At 37.1% G+C, this 23,928-nt stretch overlaps 2 protein-coding genes across 3 annotated transcripts; both read right to left on the bottom strand.

Moving 5' to 3' along the window:
- Positions 1–898: 898 nt before the first annotated feature.
- LOC141429374 (uncharacterized) lies at positions 899–7,338 on the bottom strand. 2 transcript variants are annotated; one of them, XM_074089668.1, is made up of 4 exons: positions 7,320–7,338; positions 2,280–2,390; positions 1,521–1,654; positions 899–1,124 (listed from the first exon to the last, which is right to left on the bottom strand). In XM_074089668.1, the coding sequence occupies exons 2-4, from the start codon at positions 2,293–2,295 to the stop codon at positions 957–959; spliced, it is 318 nt and encodes a 105-aa protein (XP_073945769.1). In that variant the 5' UTR covers positions 2,296–2,390; positions 7,320–7,338; the 3' UTR covers positions 899–956. The 2 variants fall into 2 exon arrangements, with proteins under 2 accessions (XP_073945769.1, XP_073945768.1); XM_074089667.1 differs by lacking the exon at positions 7,320–7,338 and adding an exon at positions 4,648–4,677.
- Positions 7,339–16,217: 8,879 nt separating this feature from the next.
- On the bottom strand, positions 16,218–22,458 carry LOC141429373 (uncharacterized). The gene is made up of 4 exons (XM_074089665.1): positions 22,376–22,458; positions 20,001–20,264; positions 18,333–18,482; positions 16,218–17,408 (listed from the first exon to the last, which is right to left on the bottom strand). Exons 1-4 carry the CDS (start codon positions 22,385–22,387, stop codon positions 17,160–17,162), a joined length of 675 nt encoding a protein of 224 aa, XP_073945766.1. The 5' UTR covers positions 22,388–22,458; the 3' UTR covers positions 16,218–17,159.
- Between the last annotated feature and the right edge of the window lie 1,470 nt (positions 22,459–23,928).

Below are 23,928 nucleotides of genomic sequence, written 5' to 3'. Positions count from 1 at the left end.
GGCGTGTAGTCGGGAAAAATCCACTATTGAAAAAATCCACTGGGAAGGTAAGACCCAGACAGCGCCGGACTCTCACCGGCTATATAAACCCAACACACACATTCCCAATTGTTAAATTTGTACATAAAGATACCGATATCGTATCATAATGTTCTTGTGTTAGAATTCGGTCAGGTTGTCAAGTATTAATATGACGAAGACCGATAATAAGTGGATCACGCAACGACAGACCGGCTATCAAAATAGAATATTAGTAATTTGTTTGCTGATCGATACACAACCCATACAAGTTGGTACTAATACATAATTTGTATGAATGCATCAAAATAATCCATTCCTGAAAGATCAATAAGTATGTGTACTGAGTAATCTAATATTTTTCGCAACTACACTTTTACTTAGACGCCAGAAAAATTATTTACCAAAGTAATAAAAACTTTGTTTCTTAAACTATTTTATTCTGGTTAAGTCGAGTTGTCGGTTGCGGAGATGCGGAGTGGTAAATTAAAAGGTTGTAGGTACCTTGTTCATTGATAATAATAGGTATGTATTTCCGCAAAGTAACGGGTGAATCAATTAATTATTTATGCAAGCATATCATAATATCTACATATATCCCGACCAAGCTCAGATTGCACCTAGCTGGAATGCAAAATCCCGCCCGTTTCCCAGCTCACCTTGTCACCCTGCTCACCCTGTCGCGTCGCGTCAGTACTGTCTTACGAGTTTTCGCCTTCTATATGTTGTTTTTTTTTAACTGTTCTTGTTAAGACGCGAGGTGCAAACGTAGCTTGGTCGGGTAGTACTTTTTTCTCACGATATTTTACGCTCGCACGTAATAAAGGACTAAAGCACGTTGATTACGTTAACCACTCAAATATAAAGAAAAAACGAAAGCAGGTTACAATACTTTATTCCCGTTAGCCGCTTTTGATCTCAACGCATATTCAACTAGACTACCAGCCGTGCCCGTAGGAGCCGTACGAGCTGACGACAGGCGCGTGGTACGACTGCACGATGGGCTGGGCGACTGTCTGCACGACTGGGGCGGCATGCACGATGGGCTGGGATATCACGGGGGCGGCGTGCACGACTGGCTGAGCTACTGCTACTGGGTGAACCACCTGGAAGATGGAGTTAAGTTTGAAATGTGTATAAATAAAAAGCAATTGTTTAATGTATATGTAGCCACGTTCGTTCGAAAGGAAAATTAGCACTCCAGTAGCTAGCAATATAGGCCACAAAGGGTCCTGTCACATTTCTTATTTTGAATAACTCTTATTTCTTCAAGATGTGCACCAAATGTTATTTTAAATAGAAGCGATTTTTCATTTATAAAGTACTACAACTCATGGGGCTTAATCACGTAACATTGTTTAGAATAATTTAAAAGTTGTCTATTTGTGACCAAGCCGTGGTATGTCCGAAACGTTGGGATAATTGTAAACAATATTTAATAACCTGACTATTTTCCGTGAGTTGTGGTATGTAACTTTATAGACAGTTTGTCCTTAACCCACCTGTTGGAAGGAAGAGTAGCTAGTGGCAGCGGGTTTGGCTATTGCTACGGGGGCGGCATGCACGATGGGGGCGGCTTGCACGATGGGGCTGCGTGCACCACCGTCGGTTGCTGCACTAGGCTCACTGATGAATACTGCAATATTATTCAATACAATCTTTATTGAACGCACCACACTACAGACCACATTAAGTAAGTACAGTAGGTAAAGTAGTAAATAAAAAGTAGTAATAAGTACAGGATTTAGTAATTACATCGGATTAGATTACTGCAAAGCTATAACTAAGGTCTCCCACTAGGTGCACCGGCTTCATTGTGAGAGTTGCGGGCAACTGATAGATGCAGGTGGCTAGTTGCTTTTCATTGTGGTGTTCAAAGGGCGCCATTTCATGACATGCCTAGGAATTTCGTGATCTGGCGGATTTTACGATCGGCCGCCGAAGGTCGCGGGTGAGAAGTTATTTATAGTTCATTGATATGGACCTCTACAATGTAACGCCTGATTCAATAAATAATTTATTTCTGTAACGTTATTTTCTTCAAAATTGCTATCAAACTATCCTAGCCGAGCCTACAGCATTTTATAAGAAGACATAAGTTCTACATATATTTTACATGAAAAGTTGGTATGGCAAGTGAAATTATGACAAATCAAATTATGGGAAACGAAGACCCCAGGTTGAGTATAGGGTGTAGATAGTATTGTATAGTATTGCATTGTAAACTCTTTGTTGTTGGTACATAGATGTGTGTTAGTTACCGATGGTGCTCCCCATCCAGATAGGCCTCCGTAGCTGGACAGGCCACCGTAGCTGCCCACGAAGCCGGGCTTCGGAGCCGCAGCCGCCACCGCCAGCACAGCGAATGCTATCTAAAAAAAAAAGTCAAACAGCCAATTTAGATAGGCAGGTATATCATAACACTTTATTTTTATATTTCCCCCTGTCAGGTAAAAATATCAATACAATACAATGACTCTTTATTGTACACCAGAAATAGTAAGCGATGCAGAAAACAGTTACACAAACAGAAAATTACAAGGTATGCAATAAGTAGCCTTATTGCTTAAGAGCGATCTCTTCCAGGCAATATTTTTTTCAAACAAGTTAGACGCAAACTGATTCAATTCAATTAAATATAGCTCCATCGAAACTATCGATGATTCCGCCAATGTCGAGGTTGAAAAATACACTATTGATTGGCCGTTGTACGGTAGCTTCGGTGTACAGTACTCGGATGAGAACCTAAAATAAACAACACGTGTTTTTTTAAACTACCTACAAGTATAATTTGTTAATTTTATAAACTTAAATAATACATTTATAAGACGGGTGTGTGCTAGAGAATAATAGGCTAGAGGCCTTTTTGTCTAACGCGCTGACGTTTGCCATTGCGTTCACCATCTCTCTCTACCCTCGTCTTATTCCGTGTGACAGAAAGAAGTGGTTAAAACGATTTTGATTCTAAGTGCGTTACACAGTAAGAGGCCAGAGGCCGTATTTTACGTTTCTGACGCTCGCGATCGCAATCAAATGACGTTTTTGTATGCCAATCGAGAGCTCAGAAACGTTAGGCAATAAGGCCTCTGGTTCCTAAAAAAAAACTAATTAGTCCATCAGTTAGATTTTCAAAAAATATTGGACAAGTGTGTTTTAGCCAGTAAAGTCCCGCGTGACTAAAACATGTCGCACGGCGGGACGTACACCGGGCCTTACTTCCGAACTTTGGCGTTCTTTATGTTTTGTCTTTTTTTGTTTGATTGACACAAAATTGACAAGACATCTGAAACCGGAAACACACGAAGGATAAATTTCTTGTATAGTTTATTTAAAGTTTAAAAAAACTGACAAGTGTGAGTCAGCGGCCAATATTGAGTTTTAAATTGGTTTTAGGGGTTATGTATTTTAGTTCCATAAGCGTTTGTTTTAAAAGCTAACAATTTGGATTATTATTTTCTCGTCTATCGTCTAGGTCGTGTCAGGTATAGCTTTACAAAGTTACCTAAGTCGACGACGAAAACTATAACCCGCTGCTTTGTTGACAAAAATTAGAACATGGGTGTCTTCATTGACGGCAAAAATAAATTGGTAGCTTTAATGATGCAAGGTACGTCGTTAGTTCAGTTACTGGTTAAAAGTATTGAATATTTTATATACTTTACAGTTGTTAAAGTTTTTTTTTTATATACAATTTGTAGCTCAATCCGTTAGTATTGACATAAAAAATTATTGATTGGTCAATTATAAAAGTAGTATTTTATATCTGTAAATGTGAATTTTCATTTAATTCTTAATAGTTGTTCTTGAATAAAGTTCTATTATATTCGTAGGACTCCATCAATTATGAATCGATTTAAAAAAAATGTTTTCGTTGGAATAGGAATACTTCTAATTAGATCCCATTGCCAGCAAGTCAGGATCTATGGGTATCCTAAGGAAATTGAGGGAACCCTACAAATATTGTCAGCAGGGTTGCCTGTAGATTTTAGTAGGTATAATATGTACCTAGTAGTAACACATGCATTTGCTCTTGGAAATCACCATCAGGGGAAGTGGAATTTATGAAAAAGACCACCATTTATGAGACAGTTGGCCAGTGGAATTATTCAATAACAAGTATTTTACGGTTTAAGATTCGATTACTTTATTTAACGCAGTTAGTTTTTTTTTTATATAAGAGGGGGAAAACGAGCATGCGGGTCACCTGATGGAAAGCAATCACCGCACATGGACACCTGTCAACACGAGGGGTATCACAGGTGCGTTGCCGGCCCTTTGAGAGACTGATTGTATTACTGTTTTTCTGTCTGTGTTAGCAGAGCCCATCTCCTAAGCAAAATGTTACTGACATCTATCATCTGAAATATAGCTTAGGAGACGAGCTCGGCCAATACTGGATATTTTTAGGTACATACAAATTTGTACGGGACCCTGTGTGAAAGTGCGCGAGTCTGACACGCACTTGACGGTTTTTTTTTAAATTATGGTTAATACAATAAAACAATGGCGACAACACTCGTAGACACTTTGCTAGGTAGTTACCATTTTTTTAAAGAATCATTTAAAAAATCCTTGCAATTAAAAAAGTGTAGTCTATTTTTTCACACCTTATAAAAAAAGAATACTCACTAAGTATTGCATAGTTTAGTTCACCGTAGCCCACGGAGCAAGAATGCAGTATGGCCAATTACCCGCAGTGCTGCCCTTTTATACCACGATGGTATTTTACATCGGGCCCAGTCTAGGAGTTTAAGACATCCTAGGCCAAACTTGATTTTAGGTGCGTACGTGACACTAAAACAAGCTGGCAGTCGGGTAAAAATTGATAAAACCAATCGTGATCTGTTTTAAATTTTAGATTGAATCCGCTGTTACTGAACCAGTAAGATTGTGGGATAGATGTTTGGCCTCATCTGTAATTTTTATCAGATGAGATAATAGGGGTATTTCACGGGTCAGATTTTTGTATAAAAACCGGCCAAGAGCGTGTCGGACACGCCCGAAATAGGGTTCCGTGGCCATTACGAAAAAATTAAGTAATATTTTTCTAAGGATTCGTATTTTGTACGGAATATTCCAAGTTTAGGTATATTTTATACCTTAGGCTGCTAAACTCCTAAACTACTAATAATTCTCAAGAAAACTTAACCGTTATAGTTTTCCTTGTAAGTTTGATATACTCTGGGGGGAGGGGGGGTTCTCGATTTTAATGAAAATTTGCACTTTAATTGAATATTTTGAAAACAAATCACTGAAGCGAAAAATCGTTTTAGCAACCCCCTAATAATTTTAAAAGACCTAACCAAACGATATCCCACACTACAAGGTTGGATGGAAAAAAAAACATCCCCACTTTACGTGTATGGGAGGTAGGTACTCTAAAAACATTTATTTTAATTTTTTTTATTGTACCATTTTGTCGGCATAGTCTACATATATATTCGTGCACAATTACAGATTTCTAGCCTTGATAAAAGCCGCGGACGGACAGACAGACAGACATGGCGAAACTATAAGGGTTCCGTTTTTGCCATTTTGGCTACGTAACCCTAAAAAAATGCTTGTTTTCATTGGTTGCCTACCTACCTACCTACACGCTTCGTGTTTGTTTTCATCATCATCCCAGCCTATATATGTAGGCCTCCTCTCACAATGAGAGGACTTGGGCCGTAGTTCCCACGCGCCCACGCGGGCCCAGTGCGGATTGGGAACATCACACACACCACTGAATTGCTTCGCTGCTTTGTGCAGGTTTCCTCACGATATTTTTCTTCACCTCAAAGCTTGTGGTAAATTTCAAATGTGGTTTCGTACATGAATTTTGAAAAATTAATAAGTCATTTTAAAATTAAATAATAATCAGTTTAGAGAAAAAAAAATTTTTTTTGAAGGTTGGTGTTTCTATATATACGTCAGAGTCAGACCATGAATATCTTGGACTTCAGTACCACTAACTACATTTACAGTGACCGTACTCGATAGCGACAGCGTAAATTATTTGTAGAGTCGCTGTACAATTCTCCATACAAATAATTTACGCCGTCGCTATCGAGTACGGTCACTGTAAACTCATGGTAGTGGTACTGAGACAAATAACGCCTTTATTTGAGCTACGGGGCGTAAAGGTGACTTTTCGACCCACTAAAAGTGTTATACACGAGGCATGTTATCCCCATTAACTGAAAGTTAAAAATAATGCATCTTTGGAAGCGAAAAAATACTTGGTTATTTTCTAACAACGTACTAAATACTTGTAATTTTTGGAGTGCTAAAAGTGCCAGAGCGCCTTATAGAGTAACAGGTTAGGATAGCGTCTAAAATAACATCGTCTGTTAAGCCCTCTGATTCATAAACTTCTCGAATTAGCAATAAATATTAGAAATTCTTTTGCAACTATTAATTCTGCTATATAAAGCGAGGTAACATTTCTTGCAGTCTATACATGAGTTTCACTGTTTAAATTATACATTCCGAGGGATATATTTGATAGGCAGTAATTATCTTAATTACTTCATTAAATATCTAAGTAAATTAAAATTAGCAACACCTCATCAGTCATTACGTTCCATTATGGATGGTGGCAACTGGTTTGATTTGTGAGGATAGCTTTGTACAATGCCCGTACAATCCACTATAGGTTTCATGAAATGAAACTCCATACAGTTTACATTCGTAGCAAAGTATATTGAACAAAAAACAACTTCTTCCTTTTATAGGATCTGAGGCAACCAAACGATAGCGCCATCTAATTCGATCCCAGTGACATCTATCCGTTTTTAAATAAACTAAATATTCCGTGAACAGCTTATATTAGTAAAATATTATCCATAAAGAAGCAGATTAACTCACCTTATTTAGTTACTAGCTGAAACCCGCGACTTCGTCTCTAAATAATGCGTATTTATATCACTATTTAACGCTATTTATGTGAGTGTGATTTGGGCTGGGAAAGGGTAGCACACAGACAGACGCTTTTATAATATTAGTAGGAATCTGTCATAGTTTATACCTTAATCACTCAACTATTTTAAGACAATAAAGCACTATAATTTTTTGTAAATTAAATATTTTTTAATGCAAGCTTAAGTTGACTCTGCTTGGATTGTCATCACCACGGGAAGGTGATCGAAATTCCCTTTTAAGATTTTATTTAAACTTAACTACCATGACAATTTATAAAACAGCAAAAAACAAAACACTACCTCCACGTCCTACTGAAGACGAGTTGGTCTTAACTATGCAGCATCCTCTTCTAAACACTAAAATTGCGTAAGCGAGTAAATCGTTACATACAACTTTACCTTATTTGCCGTTTCCTCAACTTATGCGTACTGTGTTCACAAATGGTACGTTTACAAGTTGTACATATAGGATAGCACCTGTCACTGGCTGGTTGCTGCTCCGGATGCTGTCATTTTAGGATTTAGTTACGGTCAAAGAATATGTAGAGTAGCGTTTTTAGTAGAGTTTTTGTGAAAAAAATAAGAAATTCTTTATGATAAGTGAGGAGATTTAATTTTTTGTGTCGGCGCTTTGCTTCTTTCCCGGCTATATCTAGTAATATTTTTTTTATGTTATAGGGGGCAAACGAGCAAACGGATCGCCTGATGGTAAACGATTACCGTCGCCCATGGACACCTGCAACACCACAAGAGTCACAAGTGCGTTGCCGGCCTTTTAGGTAGGAGTACCGTCTTTTTTGAAAGCTTGAAGGTTATATCACTCCGGGAATACCGCAGGCGAAGGTTCGTTCCAGAGCTTTGCTGCGCGAGGCAGGAAATTTCTAGAAAAACGCACAGTAGAAGACTGCCAATCTTCTATATGGTGAGGATGGAAGTGTTGTCACATAGGGCGGTGGCGGAAGGATGCGGCAGGGATCAACTCGAATAATGAACATTTAATTATTTAATGATTAAAGATAAACGAACATTTTAACTTTAAAGTACAATTAATTTTTATAACCACATAATAATAATTTATAGTTACGATTTTTTCTAAGGAAAGTGTTCTTGTTTTATGGAGAATTTTGTTTGTTGTTTTTTCGTACCTACAGTTTGTAAATGTAAAACATATCACAAAATTGAGCTCAATTTTTTTTATCATAATCATTGGCACTCAGTGATACTCTGTAAAAGTAACTTAAAATTATCTGATTGTAAAAAAGTATAAAATACGCTTTAAAAATACATACCTAGTACCTAATTGTAATTTTGCTATATTATCACATTGGCTTAGCCTATAATGGGAATTGTACGTTAAGATAAATAAATAAATGATTCTTGTCAACGCATTTCTCTGTCCATAAGGTAAATAGATTAAGGTGAATTGCAAGTGCATATTCCATCATGCTGTCTGCAGTCGCATGCGCATGTAAATTACCTCGTATCTTTAAATCTAATTATATGTTCTATTTTAGGTCGAAAGCCAGTTGAGTAATTTTGATATAGTGACGACGACTTTGTGATATAGAGCAGACAGATGGTAGGTGGATGGGTGGGTTTGTGTTTAATTTCGCCATATTTCCTGTATAATTTTCTATAGGTACTATACCTGTTGCGAGGTCGTCTGCAAAGAACTCCCTATCACTATTCTGGAGGATCTACGCACTATTCTGAGATAAAAGTATGCTATGTGTTAATCCAGATTATAAAGTATCTGTTGCAAAATTTCATCCTAATCCGTCGCCTTACTATTGCGTATTGCGTGAATGGGCAATAAACATCCAAACATGTTGTCAAATTTTCTCCTTTTTGATATTAGTAGGATATAGGATCTAGCTAACAAGCAAGTACTAGGAGAACAGCCACAAGCGATTGGTCAGAGATTACACCGCTACAGATGTATAAAAAAACCAAACACCGGCTTTAGCGTAATTTTTCTAACCAACAGAATTGGTTCGTTTCAATGTTTTATTATTTACAGTACTCTATTGTTTTATTAAGTCAATCAGAATGTTTAGATGTATAACTGCAAAATATGTGTACGCCTAACGGCAAGACAGAGTTCTATGGAAATATTTCAAGAACTGTTTGACAAATAAATTTATCATTATCTGTGCCCTGCCGCCGTTGCCGTATGCCGAGATTGAGACCCCGATGGCCAAACTTTACCACAATACGAGTTTTATCGAGTGGTTGAGGAATACACATCTCTTTGCTCACACACAGAACTCCAGTGAGTAAAAGGCGGTTTTTTGCATAATATACTATGCTGTTAGTACGAAAAAGTGAATAATTGTAATTAAGAACCGACTGTTCGTTACATTAAAGTTACGTTAACACGTTCCCAATTAGATAAACGGCATAAGTTCCATAACGAATATTATGCTATTAGATGCAAAAACGGCCTATCTTGTCAAAATCAAAGTAAAAATATCTTTATTCAATTTAGGCTATACAAGCACTTATTAAAAAAAATCTACCACCCGTTCGGAAAAACCTCTGTTTAGAAGAATCCGGCAAGAAACTCAACGTCAAAATATACCTTATTTTTTTAAACAGATTTACAATATCATTATATTATTAAATGATATCTATACATCACAGGTATTTAACACAACTTCATTTTTAACACAGTAGGTTCGCTATTTGGAGTAAGGGATCACCAATGCGGATCGGAAATATTTCCAAATATCCCTGTCCAATAATTTTATTTTTATATATATTTTTTAAATTTTATAGTACGGCTTAGATACTAATTGTGTTTTTTAACCGTACAGTTTATAAAAACAGTCCTTTAATCGCATGAAATCCCTCAAATCTCGCAGAATTAGCGCTAAGAAATCTCGAGTTAGGAATTTTAATAACTAGAAATTAAATCGAGCATTCAGAACCTCGCACCTAATCAGACTGTCGAGATGCTAATATGTGCCCATACGCAGCTAAAGAACGGAGGTTACAGTAAGATAAGGCTGCGTATAGACTTTACTATGCATCTGTGAACGGTTTGCGACCACAAAGCAGGACTTACAAATAATACTCATACCTGGGGTTGCATAATATTCATAGTCATAGTAATGTAAGTTTTGTCATAATTTTTGTTAGTCGTATTTTTTCCCCGGGGAAATCTTACATTTTTCTTTATGGGGTAGGTATATTTATATACGGGGTAGATGGGAAAAATACATCCCCACTTTACGTGTACCTACCAGAAGATATTCCAAGAAAAATCTTGTTCTACCACTTTATCGGCCTGACACTGATCGTGCAAATAACAGCTTTTTAGTACTGAGAGTGTAGAAAGGCAGGCAGCCAAACACGGTGAAACTAGATGTTCCGTTTTTTGCTATATTTACTACCTACGGAACCCTAGAAACTTACTATAGAGGATCTGTACGCTGCTTTACAGTAAGTGTATCGGTCATTTTTTTGCGCACTGCGTATACGCACCCCGCCCAGCGCGTGCGCCACTTAATGATTTAGTTTTACTTTTAAATGTCTGATTAACATGCATCTAGGTGTTCAAGTTACAGGAATTGCATAATGTAATTATAATAATAAAAATCATTTATTCGCTTAAAACATTAGACATGAATTACTTATACAACAATTAAATATCTGGCGTTCGTCAAACTAGGCGGAGCCTGTATCTTGAGAACCTAAATATAATATGGATAAATATTTGTAGTTTTTAAATGAATAAATGAACGACTTAGACGCTTATAATGTGGGATGGCGGGAGCTCGCCTTTGATAGGCAGGAGTGGAGCAAGAGAGGAGAGGCCTTTGCCCAGCAGTGGGACACAAAAATAGGCTAATCAAAAAAAAATTTATAAATATTATGGGACAATTGACACCAATCAACCTAGTCCCAACCAAACTCAGCAAAGCTTCTACTATGGCCACTAGGCAGCAGATAAACATACTCATAAAGACATATTCAACGTTCAAAACCCGAGAGAAAAACATTCGTGTTATTCGTACTGATCCAACCCGGGGATCGCAACCGGGAAGTCGAGCTTTGTAGTCAGGATCTCTTTTTTTTTTCGACTGGATGGCAAACGAGCAAGTGGGTCTCCCGATGGTAAGAGATTACCACCGCCCATAAACATCTGCAATACCAGGGGTATTGCAGATGCGTTGCCAACCTAGAGGTCTAAGATGGAATACCTCAAGTGCCACTAATCTCACCGGCTGTCTTACTCTCCACGCCGAAACACAACAGTGCAAGCACTGCTGCTTCACAGCAGGGTTAGCGAGCAAGATGGTGGTAGCAATCCGGGCGGACCTTTGCACAAGGTCCTACCACCTGCAAAATCAAATCATAATCTCTAATCAAATCATCCGGATATCCGGTCTTTAACATCAACAACAACTTTACTGTCCGCATACAATGCTTTTTTGAACTACCCCATGTTAGCCCTTTATGTTAGGTTTAGGTAAAGATCGCATCTGCAATTCTCCTGGTTTGCAGATGTTTATGGGCGGTGGTGATCTCTTACCATCAGGAGACCCACTTGCTCGTTTGCCATCCAGTCGTATAAAAAAAAAAAAAAGATATCCTAAAACTGGGGCAATATCTTTGATAGCATTTATTGCTGCGATTAAGTATCTAGTAACGAGAGTCCTCGCCGGAAGGGTGAACAGCCAGCGATCAAATATAAATATATCTGTCTCTTTTACCAACACGGGATATATATCTTTTGTTCACTTCTTGAGCGAAAAGATAGTCAAAGCTGATCTCTTCGCCCTTGGTGGGACTAATGCCTTACAGGGTTAATAAATATCATAGTAAAAGACTCTACCACAATTTTCACTTGGTTGCATGATCCAATTAAAAAATGTAAAACGTATTTCATGTATTTTTATGATTGCCATCATATCGTGCTGGTCTTTCCTCTTTGACATCACATTAATATAGTTGTTGTACCTAGATATATACTGAACAAACATATTCATTATTACGTAAATAATTTATTTAGTGATTTGTTTTACTTTTATTTTATTTTATGTAAATATTTTAAGTTTAGGATAGGTATATATAGGTTTTAATGTAGGTACCTATGGTTAGGAAACAAAAGGATGAGCTCGGGATGGTGCAAAATGACACCGACTTCTTCAAGGGGTCTTGTTTGCTTGAACTAAAATCATTACCTACGTCTAGTAGGTACTCGTACTGTGCAAAAAAAAATTTTTAAAGGTTTTCCTTTTAGAACCATTGGCTGACTGTCCGTCAGTCTGTCAAGACCCTTTTTCTCAGTAATGCGTGAAGGTATCGAGTTGAAATCAATAACTCAGGTCTGCTACACCTTGGAAATTTGGTATTCATACGTAAGAAAAAAAGACTTGTATTAACAATTATCTTTTTTTAAAACCATTACGGTTACGCTCACGCGAACAGTTAGTAATAAAATAAAAAATCTAAAGACCTTAGAATAGACTTTTTATTTAAAACTTAAACGAATTTCAGTAAATGTTTTTAAATTTTCAACGCGCTACCGCAACATCCACAGACCTGAAGGGCTACTACGAAATTTGAAAATCGAAGTTCGTATCGTGCCATCCCTCTCACTCGTATTAAATAATATTAGCGTCAGCGGGACGATACGATACGAACTTCGATTTTCAAATTTCGTGGTAGACTCTCTGAATGGCGTGACGTAGTGACGTGTCGACCATTACTGATCGACCAGTCGATACATTATTAACGACCATCGACTGACCCAATGAGGCGACCCAGATAGCATGGACTACAGTTTCAGGTTAAATGTTGGTTTTTAATTTTCGAAAGTCGGGTTTTTACAAGCTTTTTATTAGATCAGCATAATGTTGAGTCTGTGGCCGTTTTGCACTTTCATTTCTATATATTTTTTTGTTTATTTGTGTGCAATTGTGTAAATTTTGTTGTATTCGTGTGTGTTTGTGAGAGTGAATCTTCTTTCTTTTTTTCTAAATTCACGTTGTAGATTCTTTGTTTGTTTCAAATCTTGTAAGTTAGTTTTGAGACATAGTAGGTACCTACGTGGGTTGGATGACAATGCAAGTATTGTCAAAAAAAATGTAGTTAGCAAAAAACTTATTTGAACCGATTTTGGTGAGTATCAAAATTTTTAGTCACAACAATCTGTTATTTAAGTAAGTAAAATATACAATGCGTGTCTATCAAACGGAATGACAAGAACATGCTTAAGGTTTTTTTTATAGATATGATTTTAAAGCTCCAGTCAATTCTGAAGTTTCATGACTCTGTGGCTGACTTCTCTACGTGGCGTAGCAGTTGATAAATTCGTAGCACTAGTGTAAGACTGTTAGCGCCATCTGTATATTGGCAGAGAAATTACTGTAGGGCCAGGTTTGCCTCAGTTTATCCTTCGCAAACTATCTTTGCAATATAGTAGAAAGGTTAATTGAAAGCAGTTACCAACTCTTTCTGATAGATGGCGTTGCTAGTTTGAATTTCGAAATATAATTCCGCTCTAGAGTATAGTTTGATAATGTAAGACCTATCTACGCGTAAAAAGTGAATGATAATGATATTGTTGTAAGACATTTGATTATAAGATACATAATAATTATACATTTTATTAATAGTTTTATATACTGACATAATGAAATTTATAACAGTCAATCCTCTTACTGTCAAGGAAATTTAACTGCCAGTAATTCTAATGTTCGTTATTATCAAACATTAAATTAATGGTAGTTAAATTTCCCTGATTGTGTATACAGATATCGTTATTTGTGTGTCATGTTTATGATATTGTAATGATGATATGAAGTTTGGCTTTATGCTGTGTTATTATTATTATGAAGTTGCTAATTTTTTTGTGCATTGTCACGAAGGAATACGAGTATTTAAAATTGAAACTGATTTCTGTGGTATGTAGTCACCGGCACCAATATCTGACACAACAAGCGTGCATAAATATCTAATACGACTCTATTTCTGTGTCAGATATTTTTGCACGCTCCGCTGTGGCAGATATTATTGCTGGTGACTGAACCTACATAGTTTTTCGTTTTAATTTTATATTTTTTTTTTCAAAATGAATTTAATACACTCTAAAGTCAAAGCAGTAGCCGAAAGAAACGATGTTTTCTCATTTCCTTTTAGAGAATAATAGGTATTATAGTTAAAGCTCATTTAGAATGCAGCCAGTAGCAGTTTATCTTAGTTAGATCGATCAGAACTATACAATTTCCATTTTGTCTGTCTGGATACAATGCTTGACGCAAGTGTATCGCAGCTTGGTTCCTTGCTGTGCGCCAGCGCACGATCCGTTGTGCAAGGTGCCCTTTACAAGTATTGACACTTTGATCTCAATGCATAGTAAAGGTTAGATTTATCAATATTTAAATTAAAATATACTTAGGTTTATTTGTTACGAGATTCACATCGTGATCATCTTTAAGGGTATTGTGATGTCTTGGTTACCTACTCTACAAACGGCGATACCTAATCATTTTTACCCTGAATTATTTATAAAAAAAAAAAAATGGGGCATCAAAGTCCATATGGGGACCGAAAAGCTGCAGTTTCCTCGCACGTCTCAGCATTGCTATGTATACAGCAGGGATGCACAGACTTATAAGGAACAGGTTCCAGTCTGACACGTTATGCGCTTAAGGTGGGCCGCAGCAAATGAACACAACTGAACTGAGACCGGGCCGCGGTCTGTGCATCCCTGCTATGTCATGAAAAAAAGGTTTTATCTGTGTCTGTGATAAAAGGAAATTTCAAAGTGACAGAAAAACCAAACGAATATTAACTATGCCCATCATGTAACGTCGTAAAGTCAATATAAAAAATTCTAATTGACTGACTGACTCATCATCAACAATACCCAACTAAACCATTGGACCTAGAACGTTGGAATTTTGCATTGAAGTAACGACGGATTTTGCGAATTTTCTTCGGGATGACACGTTTCATAACACGGTTAAGCCGTGGGCGCAAGCTACCCATTGTAAGGTGACACCACTAACACGGTTCACAGAATACCATAACAACAACCTGTCCAGTCATACAAGCATGCACGTCACGTCCTGTGGAAAGTGGCAGCGCTGCAAATGGCACGGGAGTGCGTTATGTAACACTTGACTTGCATTACCTGCTTCACATACTAAGGAAGCTGATATGTCGGGTTTTTGTTATGGATTACCAGTCACATATGTAACATTAGCTAACCATGTGGGTGGTTTAAGTGGTTCCTTAATCCTATTAATATTATAAACTAGTGACCCACCCCGGCTTCACACGGGTGCAGTTTTGAAATAAAGATTTCTAATCAAACCTACCAACCTACTTTACTTTTACCTAAATTTTACATACACGTTGATTTTTAAACGGTGTTCAGGCCTACGTAGTGCAAAATTCGAAGTTCGTCCCTTGCCGTCTCGCTTACGCTTATGTATACGAGAGTGAGAGGGATGGTACGATACGAACTTCGATTTTCGAATTTCGTAGTAGCCCCCCAGGAACTAATTTTTCTAATTCAGTGGCTATCAAGAACAAGTCGCAATTACATGGAACCAAGCATTTTCTTTTTTGTAATACTTTTATGTTGAAAATAACTTTTAATTAAAATTCATTGTCACTCTACTAATGGTTTAGTCGACGAGCTAATAACCTCTTTGATAGGATAGTTATAAAACTAAATTTTAGAAAATGATGAATAACAAATTGTCACTGTCATTTCTACTTCAGTTCAGTAATTAATGTAGGGTGACCACATATCCAATGATTAATGGTTTTAAGAATATCATTAACTGTAATTAATTAAACAGCGATTTAAGAGACCGTGATAGGTACTTCGCCTATTTAATTGTATTTGGGTTGATTATTAATGTTTTTCAACTCCTAATTACCGATCGCGTCACGTCTTTTACAAAACTTTTTTGAAAAATTATGTACTTACTTAACTGGTATTCTGTATAATATTTTTTGAAGTACTTATTCATGATTGCATTTTACACCCATGTGGGTCGGGTTAGAATTACACCTCTCCATTTCTTCCGTGGATGTAGTAAGAGGCGACAAAGGATATAGGTTAAGCTATACCGTAGGCGACAGGCTAGCAACCTGTCACTATTGTACCGGTTTTGTCAAACTTAAAACCTAAAATTGCTAAAAGTGGCCACGAAGCGGTAACGTTTCGTGTGCTCTGCCTACCCCATTTGGGAATACAGTCGTGATGTTTGTGTGTATAAGTATGTGTGTGTGTGTGTGTGTATTTTACAAGCACAAAATAAAACGTAAAAATATTTCTTCATATATTTTATTACAAAATAAATCGTTCGTTAAATAGTTTTTAGCCGACTGCGGTCGAAATAAACTTATGATTGCTATGTACTAAATAGAAATCTATATACAATAGGGCGTCAACCAGGTACACTCAAGCCTTTCTCTCCCCTTTATAATATTTGAAAGAGATCAAAGAAAAATCGAATATAATTTCTGAAAAAAAGAACTGGATATTCTACCTCCTGTTGCCATTTATTTTTTAAATCATAAAACATTCCAATAAAAAATAAAAAATAAATCAAACAGCCATCAGAAAGGGTCAAATTTTAGTCTTTAATTGAACATTGCACCACCTCCCCAGATACGGACTTGTTTCAGGCAATCCTTTGATTTCTGTCGGTTAAAGAATACCTCTATTTACCTTACGATATATTTTATATATTGCTTTCTCGTCCCAAATATCACTAAACAAAAATTTATGGCAACTCCTTTCTACCCTCCTTTCTGGGACTTATCTTCAATAAAACTTTATAAACATACATACATATAGCACTATCGCTTCACACGCTCATTTTAAAGCTAGCTTAACCTACATCACAATTCTCGTTCATTCGTTGACTACTGTGTCCTATATGGATATGCCATTATATTTTATACATGGTAAAGTTAAGCACGTTTGTTAGATACATACCCTACATTTACAAAACCTAACTTCCCACAAAATTAAAAGTTTTCGTTAATGCGTGTTAAGCATGTTGTCATTCGATAAATATACAAAGATGTGAATGTGGTTCAAAATGGTAATGTTGCCAGTAACTTTTCCGGCAAATTGTGCATTATTTCGAGTGTAACAAAATCGCATTACCTTTTATCCGAAAGTAGCACGCATTTATTCACAGACGAAAACTTTTAGGTTTTCCCTTGTTCTCAACCCGTACCAAACAAACGACCTCGACATCTTTACCAGATCTTTCCGTGTCCGCTCAAACCATGGCCGTATCCATGTCCGCTCAAACCGTGGCCGTATCCGTGACCGATGACACTGTGTCCGAGGGCTGAATGACCGATAAGTCCATGACCGAGTCCTGCATGACCGATGAGCCCGTGGCCAACGGATTGGACGAGTGGTACGGCGTACGGCTGTGGGACGGGGACGGCTACCGGTTTCGGTACGGCGACCGGGTACGGTTGGGGAACGGGCACACCGACCTGGAAGGAAATTTGAAGCTCTGTTATTTTGGGTATCTAATCTCAGTAGATTAGATAGTAGAATAATATCTTTTGTACCAGTGTACAAAAGATATTATTTATTCAAATAGTCAAAACACTGGACTATTTTCTAGCTGCTAATGATTTGTAGACAATTAGCAATGTAATTAATAATTTGCTAAAATATACCATTACTAAAACACAATGTTAAACTTGAAAAGATAAGCTGGACCCGGGAATATATAAAAATAAGTACTAAATCGGGAAGTAAAATTTCCAGAGTTTATTTGTGATCTAATTAATGAATATACAAAGTAGGTACGTCGATTAGTAATATAACATGTTTGAGGTCTTGTATAAAGTGCTCTACAGAATAGATAAGCCAATGCAATGCAATGAGCTTCATTGGAACTGCTGAATAACTAAGCTTAAAACTGCCTACAACCTGTAGGTATATTTGTTTCTTACATAAAATAGCATAATGTTTATGGCTCATATAAATAGGTAAATATAATCGTACATTTAATAAAAATGACGGACATAATGCTATGCGGCGAGTGCATAAACCTATTCAATACCATTTCCTAATTATATCCTTGCATAGTTACTCATGTCATGGGTATGGTATATTTGATGGTCAGCACAACATACTCACATGAATTACACGCTCCGGTGTGCCTTGCATGCAGTTTTGTGAACCGTAAACGCTTATTCTAGTGTCTTCTTCTATAAATTATATGTAATGTGCAGAAAACTTTTTCTTCAGAAGAAGTAAATCAAATAAATAAATGCTATACCGTGTTACGTGCACTTAAGGACATATAACTAACTTTTTTCTTCTGCCAGAGAGCACCCCTGCACTACACCCAAAAGAGAATTTAGTATGCAAATAACTTGCATTTTCTGTTCTCGTTTTATACGTACTTGTTTAATGACGGGGTACGGGACGGCGTGCGGTACGGGTACGGGAACGGGACGGTCGACCGGTACGGCGACATGCTTCTCTACGGCCACTGGGTACGGGCGCGGGACGGGGACGGCGTATGGCCTGTCCACAGGGACGGGCACCGCTACCTGAGGGAAAAATAAAATAAAGTTATATTTTGAGTAAGATAGTATTCGTCCTGACTAACAATGTTTTAATGACGTTTTAATCTACATGCACGGATGCAGACGCTTTTTTTAAGAAGTTTATTGCAATTGATTGATAAAATAATGTACTATCAGGTACAGGGTATGCACCCAATAACTTAAATAAAGTCGGTTAATTTATCAAATGCTGTTATGTAGGCAGGCATTTAAGTAGTGAATTCATATTGTCACGATATCCATTCATTGCTTAACATTTTGAACAACGCTTTGAACAAACGTGTACCTAATGTTTTCCAAAACGTCAATTTTCAAGAGAACGTCTACGGCTCTCTCAAAGTAAATATTGGTCCTACTATCAATATGTACAGTCACCAGCACCAATATCTGACACAACAAGCCTGCATAACTATCTGATACGACTCTATTTGCACGCTCCGCTGTGGCAGATATGAATGCTGGTGACTGTACGAGCTCTGTTTGATCTTTGTCTAAATATACGTTCACCACTTAAGAGCTTTTTACATAGGTAGTCTCTAAGCATTTTTTAAGCTTTGAGGGCTCAAAGAAGACTCCAACAAATAAGCTGCCATAAAAATCTATTCGGCTAGACACTCCTTGTCACCAGGCGGCTGACAACGAAGTCACCCCTCGCATTTTAAACAAGTAAGAAGTAATAAATGCTTGCTCAAACTTTGCTGCACCCTATATTCGACTATGCTGACATTTGTTATCCGATCTCTTAGAAGAGCAGCTTAATAAACTTGAGCGAACTCAAAATCTATGCATTAGGTTTATATTTGGTCTACGTAAGTTCGATCATGTCTCTAACTTTCGATCACAGCTCAAGTGGCTCCCAATCCGCCTTCGCCGTAACTCTCACATTCTCCACCTTCTTTACGGCATTCTCTTTAACCCTGCAACTCCTCGCTACGCCAAAGAGCGATTTAGCTACGTAACTCTATTCGATGCTCTCAGAACTTCTCCTTACTGTGCATCTTTCTAACTTAAATTCTATGTATATTCTTATACTGTCCAGGCTATTCGGTTGTGGAATTCCTTACCGATTAACTTACGACGGGCAAAATCTCTGTCACTCTTTAAATTTATGCTTAAGAAGCACTATCTGCATTTCATTAATTATATGTGGCTGTTATCCCATTGCCTATATTTATTTTAGACGTGTATAATATGTACGATAATGTGTATGTGTAGATGTGTTTTGTTGCATTTTAATTTTTCTGATTACTGTTAATGCACCACCTGCTGTGAACTAGTCCTTCCTTCTTTCTGTAAAAGATTGCCTGGAAGAGATCGCTCTTAAGCTAAGGCCGTCTATTGCTTACCTTGTAATTTCTCTGTGTAACTGTTTTCTGTATCGCTTACTATTTCTGGTGTACAATAAAGAGTATTGTATTGTAAATTTAGAACGAAATGAAGATGCATTTACTCAGCATTGGGTGGGTGAGGCCTTTTATTACCTAACTGAAATTTAGAACTTACCTTACCGGGGTATGGCACAGGTCTGTCAACCGCCACAGGATACGGTGCCGGAACGGGCACGCCGATATGCTTGGTGACCGTGGTGTGTACATCAGCTCCGACCACCGCCCCGCCGCTCAAACCCAGGCCGCCCACGTACCCGTGGGCTGGCAAGCTGGCCCCGTACCCCAACCCATAGCCACCATAATGGCCGACGAGACCGCTCCGCTTCTGGACGACTTTGCTTGGTTCCGCAAGGACCGAAGCCACGAAGAGGACTGCCAACTGAAAATGAAAAACAATTCATGACTAATTTATTGAATCAGGCGTTATTTTGCGGTAGTCCATATCAATCAACTAAAAGTGAGTGAGTGTAGTATGGTGGTGGTGGTGGATGGGTTTGTGTGATTTGTGCGTGTTCTTACAGTGTGGAGGTGAAGGAACTGCATGAACACGCATATCTTATATAAACTTAGATATCAGAAGGTCGCGGGTGAGCAAAGAAATTATTTTAGTTCAATTCATGAAGCCCAGTATACATGACTCCGCGCGAACTCTTTTGGTGCAAGTACTTTCATGCAGGCGATTGTTGTATATTAAACTGAGTCTGTACGAAGTCCGCTCCGCTCGCAGGAGAAACTGGGCTTGAAGTTTGGTTTTCTTTTGGTCTAAATGTCTGTGAGTCAGTTATTTAGGATTTTTTGTTGAGCGAACGAACGCTTCATCTTGGGTTAGAATGCTTTTTGTATGTATGTAATAAGGCTCTCTGTTCTCCTCTACTCTCCTCTAATTCTCAACAGATGGGTTGAATTCACTTCATAGGTTTAATTATAAGACACAAAATTTCGAATGATCAGTCACGACACAGATTACCAATAAATCGGATTTACCAATAAGCTCTTGTTGATCGAATCCCGCACGAGCGTTGCCAAAAGCCATGTCCGAATCTGAATACAATGGACTTTTACTCGTTACGTGGACGACTTCATCGCGACTACGAAATTTTCGCGCGTGAGTCGCATCACGAGTGATTTGATATTGTTTTATAATTTTGATTTCAATAAGTGATTTATTACAAAGAAGAGGTAACGATTGATGCAAACGTTACTTTGCGGAGGTCCATTTCAATAAATTACTGATTTTTATCTTTTTACTCTTGCTCTTACTAACTATTTGGTTGCGGAGGAGGGTGATAAAAGGTTGAGTTGAAGAGGTAATGAGATGCTGATATAATTACGCCTGCAGCTTTATTCTCGTTTTGCAAAATCCGTCTACATCGTAAAGGGAAGCTACGCAAAATTTCAGCTTTCTATGACCAGGAGTTTGGGCGAGGCATTGATGATCAGTTACTCCGTCTGATAGTCAGTCAGCCAGGACTTCACATTTATCAACCGATTCTTGGAGAAATTTTGTGAACGGATTCTATAGTTGCATTATTTTGTCGATTTAGTTTTTGTTTTTTTTTGAAATGGTGGAGCGTGGGGTTTAAAATGCGCGGTGAATATTTATTCATTTTAAGCTGTGAACATGCAGATTTGCGAGGTTTTTAAGCTCATACGGCCACGATTTTTACATTGAATTGACTGACTGATTTAATGTGTTGGCTGCTGGGCCGCAGTTTCTGGAACCCGTAGTCTAAAATAAACTTCGTGTCGTGATGCCATGAATGGGTCAATTTACTTAGCAATAATTAAATTTTGATAGCCAGCCAGACTAAAAACGCATTTTGAATAATAAAACAAATTGGTGGTCAAAAAATCTACTTCGGATATCTCATGAACTGTTATAGAAATTGTTTTCATAATTTAGACTTAGTGTTATTTAAAAAAAAATATCTCAATGACCACTGGAATCAGACCAAAATTACGAACTGTTGAGATTAATCCAAATATTATAAGGGATAAGTTCGCCTTTGTACTCTTTTGTTTTGTTGTTTTCTTTTTGTATTATTTTTGTGTTTTATGTACAATAAAGTATTTACATACATACATACATTATAACTGCATATTTTATAAATTTGTACACCGATTGTTTTTATTTTCCTTAAATAGTTCTTTACGAGATATGATTCCTTATTAAGCTCTACATTACGCACTACGCACATAATTTTAGACAATGGACAATTATTCAAGTACCTAGTAATTGCAAGATTGTACTTTTAATAAATATGAAAACAGACTTTCAATTTCAGCAATGTAATAGTTTACAATAGTGTTAAAAATTTTCGTTCCCACCACCAAAACAATCACATATTGTTAGGTACACCGTCCAAAATAATTCGGATATTACGTATTAATTATTTAAAATATTTGTCAGTTTATAAAAATATTCGGCAACTAAAATCCACTGAAAACTTTCTAAATATCCCAAAACACTTCTGAAAAAACGAAACTTACAAAAACCTTCATCTCACTCACTGCACTACTCAGTTAATGGAGTATTTATTCAATTTAAATATTTGTTTTCAGTAGCACCGTCCACTGGCAATGTGCCCAGTCCGATGCGCGCGCGCTTATATAAGGATCGCGGTACACCCTGTAGGAAGGGATTTTACTAGTATTTGCGACATGGACATTTGTTAGGGTAAAATGGTTTAGTGGGTCGGTGTATATCCTTAAATACTGTATTTAGATTGTTTAGTTGTCCGTTGATCTGTACTTATAGAATAAAGTGATACCACTTGGTTCTCGTAGTACACAACCTCTGGAGCTAATGAACCGATTTTAAAAAGGCTTTTATATATAAAAAGCTAGATAATCCCAGATGAACATAAGCTAAGTATTGTTTATACTGGGAAAATGTCTACAAAAAGTCGAAATATCTCCTAAACGGTGGCATTTTTACCTTTTTTAGAATGTCCTAAAGTGCCCTACGTGTGTTAGTACATCACAGTCACAGATCTGTTCATATCTTAACATTTTATACGTATGACATAGCTAGCAAAACTTTTCGGTGATTAACGGTTGTAGCACATCATTATTATGAGACGTAAAAAACAGGTAACACATGAAACGTCATTTTAGTATCTTGGTTAAATAAACAGAGTATAAGTTTGTATGACGCTTTTGACTACAAATGCGGAAATGCGGATATTATATTATTTTTATTGTTTATTATTCCCCCAAGTGGCGGCCTTAAGGCGGATAATATTATGTTTTCAGAGAACTTTAGTGGTTGCAAAATTTTGATAGATTGCTAATCGAGCTTAAATTATTTTTGTGCCCAGCAGTGGGGCGTAATATAGGCTGGGACGATGATGATGATGTTAACCTATTGTGCTGATTCGTGGTGCTAAATAAAGAATATTTGTTTTTATTTTATTACAGCATTGGATAGCCCAAAATACCATAAATTGCTTATCTCCTCTCATATATACTCAGTGGCACAAAATTTGGTCCACTCTACATACAAAATTACCTATTATTGCATACATTTGAGGGCCAGATTTTTGCCGCTCAGTATATTTCGCTGCTTAGGTATATAGGTACAAAAGGGACACAAATGAAAAAAAAAGTGCTTTATCGCAAACATCGCATTTTAAATTAGCATTTAAAATGCTATTTTTAACCGACTTCAAAAAAGGAAGAAGTTATCAATTCGGTTGTATTTTTTTTTTTTGCAATAAAAGATTTATTTTAATAGGCAACTAGCACTATATAGTATGGAATTTGGCGCGTCGTAAACAAGCCAGTTCTGCAACACATCTTAACGTGCTCGAGATTTAAAATGGCCCTTAGCTAATAGTTTTAATACCTTTACTAAATTATAGTGAGGCTTTTAAACAGAAATTAATAAACGAATACATTGGAATGAGAAGGAGAGAGTGAGCGAGACATTTATTTACACAATAGCCTGTTGCCCGCGACTCCGTACGCAAAAATTCGTTTATCGCTATCCCGCAGAAACTATGTAATTTTCCGGTATAAAAACTATTTTATGTCTTTCTCCG

This window comes from Choristoneura fumiferana, chromosome 7 (assembly GCF_025370935.1).
Source record: "Choristoneura fumiferana chromosome 7, NRCan_CFum_1, whole genome shotgun sequence".
In the NCBI taxonomy this organism is placed as follows: Eukaryota; Metazoa; Arthropoda; class Insecta; order Lepidoptera; family Tortricidae; genus Choristoneura; species Choristoneura fumiferana.
This window is presented reverse-complemented; position numbering and strand designations above follow the sequence as displayed.

What these genes read in the sequence shown, in the direction of transcription:
- LOC141429374 (XM_074089668.1), bottom strand. An exon ending in GCTACTCTTCCTTCCAACAG is followed by an intron (nt 1,125 to 1,520) that starts GTGGGTTAAGGA and finishes TCCATCTTCCAG; the next exon opens with GTGGTTCACCCAGTAGCAGT.
- LOC141429373 (XM_074089665.1), bottom strand. An exon ending in CTGTGCCATACCCCGGTAAG is followed by an intron (nt 18,483 to 20,000) that starts GTAAGTTCTAAA and finishes TTTTTCCCTCAG; the next exon opens with GTAGCGGTGCCCGTCCCTGT. An exon ending in CGTACCCCGTCATTAAACAA is followed by an intron (nt 17,409 to 18,332) that starts GTACGTATAAAA and finishes ATTTCCTTCCAG; the next exon opens with GTCGGTGTGCCCGTTCCCCA.